At 39.5% G+C, this 10,561-nt stretch overlaps 1 protein-coding gene across 1 annotated transcript; it reads left to right on the top strand.

Annotated features, from left to right (window-relative positions):
* Positions 1-847: 847 nt before the first annotated feature.
* On the top strand, positions 848-10,271 carry LOC129248143 (ATP-dependent Clp protease proteolytic subunit). Its single transcript, XM_054887587.1, has 3 exons — positions 848-969; positions 6,350-6,766; positions 9,813-10,271. Exons 1-3 carry the CDS (start codon positions 928-930, stop codon positions 10,038-10,040), a joined length of 687 nt encoding a protein of 228 aa, XP_054743562.1. The 5' UTR covers positions 848-927; the 3' UTR covers positions 10,041-10,271.
* The last annotated feature ends 290 nt before the right edge of the window (positions 10,272-10,561 follow it).

Genomic DNA, 10,561 nt, shown 5'->3' on the forward strand with positions numbered 1-10,561 from the left:
ATGAACTTAAGTATTTAGAAATTGAAAGAAATTTAGAATTCAACATAAACATGGCTCATACGTTTTTTAAGATATGAATTCTTTACTACATTGCGGTAGGTCGTTCGGCTTCGATTCTTGCACCAGCTGCATTTTGAAAGGCTTCACATCTAAATCCTTTCGCAAAATTTTCCACGTTGTTGAGCAACAGAGGCCCAATTGCTGCGAACGGCGGCGAATCGATAATTGATGGTCATCATTAACACTGGCCGATACAGCTACGATATTTTCTTCAGTTCGCACTCTACGTAAGCGTGTTGGTGGTTTGATGTCCAATAATGTAAATTTGGTTCTAAATTTAGTCACAATAGCTGGAATAGCCGCTTCAGTGGGTCCATTAAACTGACCATAAAATGGAAGACGCGCGATAAACTTTCTTAACAGAACACGCATTTTTATAATAAAACTCAATGATTTGCAGCGTTGTTCGGTTGTAAGACGATTCATGGTTAAATTATAGACCAAACTGAAGATGTTTGACAGTGAAACAAAACACGAAACGTGCGTCAGCTATTTAAACAAACTCTTTAAAAAGATAATAGCTAAAAAATCACCCGTTATTAATGAATAAATTACTATTTTCCGCGTCACTGCTCATGTTGTTATTTTTTCTTAAGTATCTGTTCTCTCGAAACGAAGGCAGAAGCAGGCTTTTAGGCAGAGTATATAAATACCACCTGTGTATGATTATGGCACCATGAATAGATGACAGTAAATGACGTTATGGTTAAGACCACGGTTATGGTATGGCACATATTATTTAATCCTAATTTATAAATAATGATGTAACTCAATCGCGAGTGGAATCTTGGTGGTATAGCGAAGGAAATATCGATGTATCGACACATTTTTAGAATATCTAGTTTAAAGTGTAGGTAATAGTTAAATATGTTTCGAAAGCCGCTGCAAAGATGCTTGAAACCTGTATTGGTATGCTATTTTATATATAAGAAATTATGAAAATGGAATTATTTGATTAAATTAGATGCTTTGGTTATAATTTAATCAATTTTTGGTTGATTTTGACGAATATACGTATGTGCATCGATGTCTTAAAACTGTTGACTATATGCAACGGAAGTATGATAGTGTGCAAGACTCTCTGATAATTGCCCTTTTGCTCGTGAAACTGTTTGAAATATTTTTGTCAGCTTTGAAAATTAGCTCCATTCAGAAAATTTCCAAGTGATATCAGAAGAGCAGCTCATTTGATTTTTTGGATGAGTGTACAATACGCCATTCGCTTTGTTGGGGTTGGGTTTAAACTATGTTGGTTTATTGTATAACCAAAGTATCTAACAGATCTTGTACACTTTTTTCGTATTTTAGCTTAAATCCAAATTGATTCGTTCTATAGTGTACACGTGAAGATTAGCGATATGACCACTTAAAATTTTGCCTTGTTCAAAAATCCATGTAGATACACTGTCGCTCCTTGTTTGCTTGAAAGTATCTCTTCGATGGTCTTTGGGATTTTTTTCTGAAATGTCTTAATACCAAATACCATTCTGTTGTCCTGAAACCCTTTAAAAGTTAATATACTCTAATTTGAAGAAAACTAAATCAAGATGATTGAAGAATTTTGAATGCATCAAGTGTGAAATCTTCAGGCAATGCTAATGGATATTGATATGATTCAGGCAACCCGTTCAGTTCAGTTGAAAAATCGCAGTTTATTTGCCGCTATATGAGTAGGTTTTAAAGGGCATGTGAAAAGGTCGTTGGTTTGGTATGTTGGGGTCTATTCTGGATAAGTAGGAGTTTAACCTGCTATAGTATCAAGAATATAATTGTGCCAAGGTTACCCGGGACTCTCAGGGAAGTTGGAGCTCTTCGCAGTGGGTGGTGGTTCGATTCCCATGGCGGCAGTCAGGGGTTGTGAGCTTAAGAAGGTGGTAACGGTCTCCCGATGAATGTCGTTTAATGTCTGTCTAAGCACTGTCTGGTCCAGTAGATAACCTTTAGTTTTGTCCTGGATGTCGTGGGAGTAGTTTAAGAGGTGTCTCCTGACGTGCGATTTTGGACTTTAGTGGCAATCGCGGTTGTGTGCGCACAGAAGGAGAGCAAACTGTCAAAGGTTACACCCAAAATTTTAGGATTCTTTACAGTCGGAATTGGTGTGGCATAGACTCTTACCTTGAGAAGCAATTTGACCTCCTTTGTCCAGGTGGTAAAGAGGGTCGCCGTGGACTTAGTGAGGTAAGGTTGGAGATTCCTCGCAGTGAAAAAGCGAGAAAGGTCGGTGAGGTAGTTATTCACTTTGGAGCACAGGCCATCGATGTCATTCCCCGACGCCATTATCGTACAGTCGTCAGCGTATGAGACCAGGTAGACTCCCTCTGGTGGTTGGTGGAGTTTCGAGATATAAACGTTGAACAGCAAGGGTAAAAGGACACCACCCTGCGGAACACATTGCTTGATCTTCCTCTGTTTTGATATTTGGTCTCGAAAAATCACGGACGGGTGACGACCGCTCAGATAGTTGCCGGACCACCTCTTCAGCCCAGGCGGGAGTGTCGACTGATAAATATCATCTAGTAGCGTGGAATGGCTGACTGTTTCGAAAGCCTTCTTCAAGTCCAACGCTACTAGGACAGTCCTCTCGCAGGGGCGGTTTTTGTTATCTTGGCGTTTATGACTGTGAGTCCAGTGGTGATGGTATGCCCTCGTCGGAAACCATGCTGATGTGGGCAGGGACCAGATGTTTCGTGAAGAGTGGGAGTAGGTGAAGCCCTCTTCAGAGAAAGGAGAGTTTCCGGTCGATAAGATTCCCCTTGGTTGGCGGGTTCAGTAGTGGGACCCTAATGGTCTCAGGTGCTTCAGCAGCAGCGTGCTCAGCCCGTCGGGTCAATGACTTTGGTTGATTTTGCTTTATTGATGGCCCCCTGAACCTCATCACTGGAGAAAGCAAGTGGCGCACTGTCGTTCGTCAGTTTTTGCAGCTCCTGGTGGCACGACGCTTGTTTCTGTCGGCCGGAGGATGCAGTGTAAAAAGTCGACTAAAATAGCTCGCGCATCTCTTCGGGTCAGACGAAGTGCAACAGCTGAAGGTGATAGCCTCCTTGTCATTGTGCTTCGTGGTGTTCGACAGAGACCTAACGGTGGACCAGAGCTTACTCACACCAGTGGGGAAATTGCAGGTGTTCAGGTGCTCAACCCATTTGGTCCGGACAGCTATACCTTGACAATCTAAAGTGCTGTCCCTGCGGTCGATTCCTTCATCAATGAGACGATACTGCACTGTGTGGTGGACTATGAACGCTAAGCCACCACAATTGTTTCGCTCGCGATCATGTCCAGGTTTCGAGGTATTTCGGTCTGACACATGGAACAGACTGTGCGGGGGACCAAGAGCTGCTGGTTTGTCCCCGCACTGGGGTTGGAGCAGGAGGGAAGAGGATGGGCTGAGTTGTGTTGCTCCGATAGGCTTCTTACCGTGGCGGTGTGGGTAGTGGTGGTGGTTGGAAGTGCCGGCTTATCAGCGGGGTAGTAGCCGTTGAGGCATCACGTCCTTAACAGCTCTTAAGGTGGCTCCACCAGTTGCAATTATTGCACCTAATCGAGGGGGATTTCGGGTGTAGCCGTTTATGGCAGCAATAGAATACCTCTGGCCCAGGGTTGTGTTCAATACCAGCCCTGAGGAGAAGTATTTGGAGCAATATTGTTGCGAGGAGTTGCTCCTGCGACGTAAGAGGTGGGGTGATATACTGGTTACTATATAGGGCTAGTTTACTGGAGCGGCAGCCCTTGGTCGGGAAAAACCCGAGTCATTTCGGTAACGTAGAACCGGCTGCCATGGGAATGTGTTTTGTCTGTCATATTCCTTTTTACTTACTTGCTTTGTTATAGAGTCCTAATTTACCATCGATCACATCTGAAATACATAACTTCACTGAACTGAAAATTGTGTAATAGAATATAAGAGAATAATTGGAGGTTAGCACCTCGACCGAAAGATTTCTTGCTCCTTTTACTCAAAACAATACCTCACCCAAACCCAGTTGCCTCAGTAAACCTAGATTTAGATTTATTGGAGGTTTGCACTACGACCTAATGGTGTTTTGTGCCCTCTACTCATCACAGTGCCTCATGCAGACCTAGTTCCCTTATTAATCTTGAGATAGAGCTGAGTTGGACTGAGCGCATGTGCCTTTCTTCCGGCTGCACATAATTCAGATGTCTCAACCTTTTTCGAGCTATAGTGCTGCGTTCAAGGAGAAGGCGCATCGTAGACTCACGGGGTTCTTACAGAAGCGATAAAAGTCAGTGGACCATATCTCGATCATTTGCAGATGACTACGCAGTCTGCAGTAGCCTCTGAGGATACCCGTGAGCATTCTGAGGTTATCCTTGGGGAGGGTTATGAGTTTTTAAACCTCTTATTGTTGTACCCTTTCAGTAAGGATTTCTGTCTGGCGTAGCCCCATTGTTTGGTCCCAGCAAACCTCCCTTAGCCCTAGTGTGTTGTCCCATAGCAAGTAAGGGCTGAGGTCCTGTTAAAGGCGAGGCCGCAGCCTCTCTCGCCAATGCATCCGCTATTTCGTTCCCAGGTATACCCCTGTGTCCTGGGCCCAAAATTAGTCGGATACGATTGTGCGTACCTAACATATTCAGTTTCTCGGTACACTAAGGGCCAATGAGATCTTAATCTCACAGGATGAGAAAGCCTCGAGTGCCGCCTGACTGATGAAGTGGGAGCTGCAGATTTAGCAATTCCGTGTTCTTTGATGATATCACTTTTCCTTTACCGAAGCCTTTCCTAGTAAAATTTTACAGGATACGCTTGGCTGATTGTTGGATAACTAAAGGGTTTTCCAATAACAGATGTTATAGGTGATGGATCTATACAGAGATGATTAACGATTTTTTATGACCGGAATTTCAACAAGACGGCGCTACGGGCCACACAAGCAACGAAATCATTGATCTTTTACGAGAAAAGTTTCCGGACCGTGTTGTCTCTCGAAGAGGTGATCACAATTGGCCACCGATTCTTGTGATCTTGTGATTTTACACCTTGCGGCTTTTTTCTTTGGGGCCACGTGAAAGGGAAGGTCTACGCCAACAGCCCAGGGTCGATTCAAGACTTCAAAAATGGATTTCGTGAGGCTATCGAGGATATAGGGCAGTCACTTTGCAATTTGGTAATTGAAAATTTCCTGAAAAGGATATTGTCCTGTAAGCGTAATTTGCCTGATGTTATCTTCCACTATTAACGGCATACTTTCTCTTTATAATGAAATAAACATCCGATCATTTATATTAAAAAATAGCATTTTTCTTTGAATATCAAAATAACACCTCTGTTTGGAAAACCCATACCTTGTTTGTTGTTTTAGTTGCAAAGGCCTTTGATGACTTCAAAGGATGCAAGTCATTTTCTTTTTGCCATCACGTGGTTCTGTAGATGTTCTGGGCTTAAGGGCATTCACAACAAAATTTTTGGTCCGTCCATGAGACTGAGCGATAAATTTGTACGATTTTTTTTTTGTGCAGATTGACAACAAACCTCCGCTCCTCAACTATGCAATGCGACCATATATAGTTAAAATGCAAGAGTTATTCGCAAAGTACCTATTTAAGTGGCCACGTAAAATTACACTTTATGAAAATAGCTGAATCTGCGCAACCAATAATGCATTTTCATATAACGAGTCTTGCAATTTGTAATAAAGCGATAGTAGTAGATAAAGGCAGCGTACCTATTTTAATGACCAGATGTGTATGTATGCATTTTCACAACTAACAAAAAAAGTTTTGTACTGGAAGGCATTTTGGTAAATATCATGATTCAAAATTAAATAATAAATATAGCCTGATACTGCCAGGGCTATAATTAATTCTTCTAGTGCTTTCATTAATTATAATTTTTAAATTGTAATTAAATATAATTAATAAAAAAAAAATAAATAAAATAATTGAATTTTGCGTAGATAATAAGAATGTTTATAAGAATATGTAAACAAACAAATGTCCAATCAAACTGAGGTTTTAAACATCCCAATGAGAAAGCTTGACAGTTGTTCATAAATATAAAAATTTAAAATTGATTTTATATTGCAATGAGAACATAATATAATCCTGGAACTCCATAAAAAGCGTTGCCGTCGTTATGATATTCAACTAATAAATCGTATAGCGGAATAAAATGCTGAAAGCCACGGCACCTGTAACGCTTGATATTGGATTCTAGCTTAATGACTGTGGTGCACGTAGTTTCTCTACAAAAGGGTAATATTAAGGTTTTCTACTATTGCAGAAAAACTGTTTGTATTTATTTTTAAAGTTTTTATACTTTTTATATTTTCAGGAAATCACGTCATCAAAATCCAGAAATATCCACTTGATTCCCATGGTTGTTGAGCAGACGGGTAGAGGTGAGCGTGCCTATGATATATTCTCGCGATTATTAAAAGAGCGTATAGTATGTGTCATGGGACCAATACATGACGACTTAAGTTCATTGGTTGTAGCACAACTTCTTTTCCTTCAATCTGAAAATTTTAATAAGCCAATACATATGTACATAAATTCTCCGGGTGGAGTTGTAACAGCGGGCTTGGCCATATATGACACTATGCAGTACGTGAAACCGCCAATATCAACATGGTGTGTTGGTCAGGCAAGCTCCATGGGATCTTTACTTTTAACAGCAGGAACATCAGGAATGAGATATTCCCTTCCAAATGCTCGTATCATGATACACCAACCATCCGGAGGGGCGCAGGTATATAACATATAAATATAACCTAATATTATTTTAGTTTGCGCTAATACAAATTATTTTTTAATGCCTTATAAGTTTATTCATATTTTTTTGAATTTAACTTTAAATTGAATTACAGCTAATACATATTCTTAAAACTAAACTCTCAAACAAGTATCTACACAAAGTCCATTGATTTGAAGTTGAGCGTACCTCCATGGACGAAATCATCAGGAGACTATTACGAGATCTCTTATCTCAAATGACACGACCCAGCAGTTCGGATATATAGTGTTACAATAATCGAAGACGAACTCAGGTGGAAGGAAGCGAACTGCTGACAATGGGGCTCCCGATACACAGCATCCGTTAAAATAAAACGAACCAGCTCTAAGGGGCGTGAACTAGTTCCCATTTTCTGGATTAGAAAGCAATAATTTCGCAGTGAAAGGAGTTGTGAATGATCGATGCCATGTGCCGTTGTTGTTGTAGAAGCTTACTAAACCCTGTCAGTGCGATATAGTTACCGGTCGTCTTCGTTTAACTCATCTAACGGTAGTCCCAGGAAACGTGCTGTTTCTTCAGGTCTGGTCCAGAGAGGTCCAGGGAAAGGGGTGTTAAATGTGTTGGTTTGATGGGACATGTGAAAAGGTGTGGTGTGCCTTCACATGTTGGACATATATTGGGGTCGTTTCTGGATAGGTAGGAGTTTAACCTGCTACAGCTCACATGTGCTCACCATTACAGGTGCGAAGAAAGCGATTTTCTGGTCAGATTTGATAAGGGGTAATGTGGAATCAGTCGTTGCCTACAAGTTACGAAAGCTATGATTTGCTTTGTCAGTTGTTCACACATTTTTACTGGCTGAGATTACGGGGATGTAATAATTGGCGTAGATTTCATGCTGTCGTGGGGTTTACATTGGATTTGAGTAAAAGGGTGTTGTCGTGCCAGAACATGGAGATAGCGTATGAACCCAATCTATAGTCCAGAAAGGTACCCTTAAGTGAAGTGGTTATAGAAGCTGTTGAAGAGACAAGAAGTAAAACCGTGCTAAATGATTCCTGCTAAATAAACTGATTTCAGCTAAAGAAGTTGTTTTGGGAAACACCGGGCGGTGGAAGCCATAGCCAACATTTATAGACCTCAACAGGAAGCGAAGAATTCATCATGCAACGCCGACTTCCTCTCGCAAAGCACGAGGTCGCAAATCAGATCATCCGAAATATGCAGCAAAGTTTACGCTGTATTATAACACGTTCACATATGCATTAATCACCTATAAATCCACCAAATTAACCTACCCGTTCACATATGGCAGATTACCTGCAAAACTGACAATCAGCTGTCAATACTGCTTTGAGAGGTTTTTCTTCATAGAAATTATTTTGGTAGAATATTTCGATGTTTTTGTATTCTTTAATTATTAATGATATGAAGAAAATACAAGGAGAAGGAATAGTTATAGTAATAGAATAATTTAATTGCGCAATTGGCTGTTCGTAATGAAAAGTATTCGACGTTTACTGAGGTTTCAAAAAATTATGGCAACAATACCTACGTATGGGAAATGAATCCATAATTAATATTTAACAAACATTTTATTAGAATTATGTTTACAGACCGGTTTTCTTTGCCGGCATCCATTTCATTTAGTTTTTATTTTGATGTTTTTCTTTACATTCGTAATAATAATTATCGATAACGCAGAAAACACAGGGTTGAATGTCAAAAAGTATCGTTATTATCTAGGATTATTTTATAATCTCAGATTTTTTGAGAGAAATTTTATATGGGAAATCGCGCTTTTTAATTACGGATTTTGAGTTAAGCGCGAAAAAGTAGATCATCTACTTATATTTTTACGAGGAGATTTTTTCATGGCTTAAATACACTCGGAAGTTTGCCCGTTGCCTTCCGAGGGGCTACCGCTATTAGAAAAATGTATTTCTTAATTTTGCTGTTTCACCGATATTCGAACCTACGTTCTCTCTGTGAATTCCGAATGGTAGTCACGCACCAACCCAATCGGCTATGGCGGCCGCCCCAATTATAGCCCCATAATTTGGTGCTAGCTCACGACTCTTAGCTAAGGCTTCACTTCTAAGCTTCTTCTTGGTGTGTTATTTAATAGCATGGTTCGGGCCCTATTAATAACGAGACCGCAGCCTCTCTAACCAATGCATCCGCTACTTCGTTCCCAGTTATACCCTGTGTCCTGGTACCCATAAGAACCGGATGCGATTATGCATTCCTAGAAAATCATATTTCTCGATGCACTCAAGGATCAATGCGGACAACGGCTTGAGTGCTCCCTGACTGTCGACCAGAATGGCAATCGGAACAAATCGCTCTGTTTTGGTTCCATGTACTCCAGTGTCTGTGGCTTCTGGTGTCAAAGACAAATAAAGAAAGAACTGTATAGGAGTTTCAAAATTATCAGAACATAATGACTCGTTGGCAGTAAACATTAGCTGCTGTAGATTCAGCTCTAGATTCCTTTTTTCACAATAATGATACTTTTTTAGGCTTATGCCGTGTTGCGGAGGGACTAGAACTACCTGGAATGTCAGAACGAGATGATGTCTGTTCTACTTCTACCTCAGGTTTGGAGTTAAGGTCGTCGTCGTTGAGGTAGCCTATTAAATCATCCATATCAAATTCCATTGCTAAAGACTTCATTCAACTCTCCAAAATCCGCACCATACCTATAGATGGTCAATTTCGGATGCCAAAGTATCTCGTAATTCGTAATAGTAGTTACTTTTGAAAGCTACACTGCTTTACGTTATAGATTATTGTGAACTAAAGGTGTATTTATCTCAACAACTAACGGACTTAGCAAAATGATATGAAAAGAAAATAAATAAACAAAGTTTTGCATTCTTCATTATTTCAAGTTTGGTTTTTTTCTTATTTATTAACAATTGTATTTACAATTACTTTTAAATTACGATATGCTTATAGCTATTTTTTATTCTGTACATATGTATTGGTCAATATTTATATATAGAAATAGAAAGTTGTTGTCCGCATTCTCTAAATGTTAATTTCTTTTCTTACACAGGGACAAGCGACGGACATACAAATTCAGGCGGAGGAGATTATAAAGCTAAAACAGCAATTGATAAATATATATGTAAAGCACACAAAGCAATCCTATGATACTCTTCAAAAGAGTATGGAACGTGATAACTTTATGTCACCTGAAGAGGCAAAAAAAATGGGTTTGATTGACCATGTTCTTGAGCATCCTCCTGAAACGGCGACGGAAGCGGACACAAGAAGTTCATAAAAGTTTCAGGAAATAAAAGTCGTTAAAGGAGAATTTTAAATAAAATGGAAGGTTAAAATCGGTTTATGTGTGTATACATGTGTACGTAAATATATGTGTTATACTCACTCTTTGGCCATTAATACCGATTACATATTCATTCTAGCCGATATTCCTGGCTACTAGTGTCTTAACAATTATAGTTTTAATTACTTTTTACTTTATTAAATATACCTAAATATTCAGATTTAACTTGTATGGAAATATTTTCTTATGCTACAGCTATGAATGGTTAATACCCAGCAATTTAGTTTTTTACAGCTAGAAAATTATAAGTCGCTGAAAATCATTTGGTTAAAAGCCCACGGATGTGTTTCTACTAAATAATTTATTTCAAATGATAATGTGGCTAACAAAAGTAGTTGTTGAAAATAGTATTAAGTCAAGTAAAAAGTTCTGAGCATGTTTTCGCTTTATTTCGACGTATAAACTTACATATTTGGGTTATCCCCTTCCAATACATATTAAGACCAACAAACACA

This window comes from Anastrepha obliqua, chromosome 5, assembly GCF_027943255.1.
Source record: "Anastrepha obliqua isolate idAnaObli1 chromosome 5, idAnaObli1_1.0, whole genome shotgun sequence".
NCBI classification, from domain to species: domain Eukaryota; kingdom Metazoa; phylum Arthropoda; class Insecta; order Diptera; family Tephritidae; genus Anastrepha; species Anastrepha obliqua.

Bases quoted from the DNA above. Each gene is read 5' to 3' on its own strand.
- LOC129248143 (XM_054887587.1), top strand. From the start codon at position 928: ATGTTTCGAAAGCCGCTGCAAAGATGCTTGAAACCTGTATTG. The intron at 970-6,349 runs GTATGCTATTTT...TTATATTTTCAG, and splicing joins GATGCTTGAAACCTGTATTG to GAAATCACGTCATCAAAATC. The intron at 6,767-9,812 runs GTATATAACATA...TTTCTTACACAG, and splicing joins AACCATCCGGAGGGGCGCAG to GGACAAGCGACGGACATACA.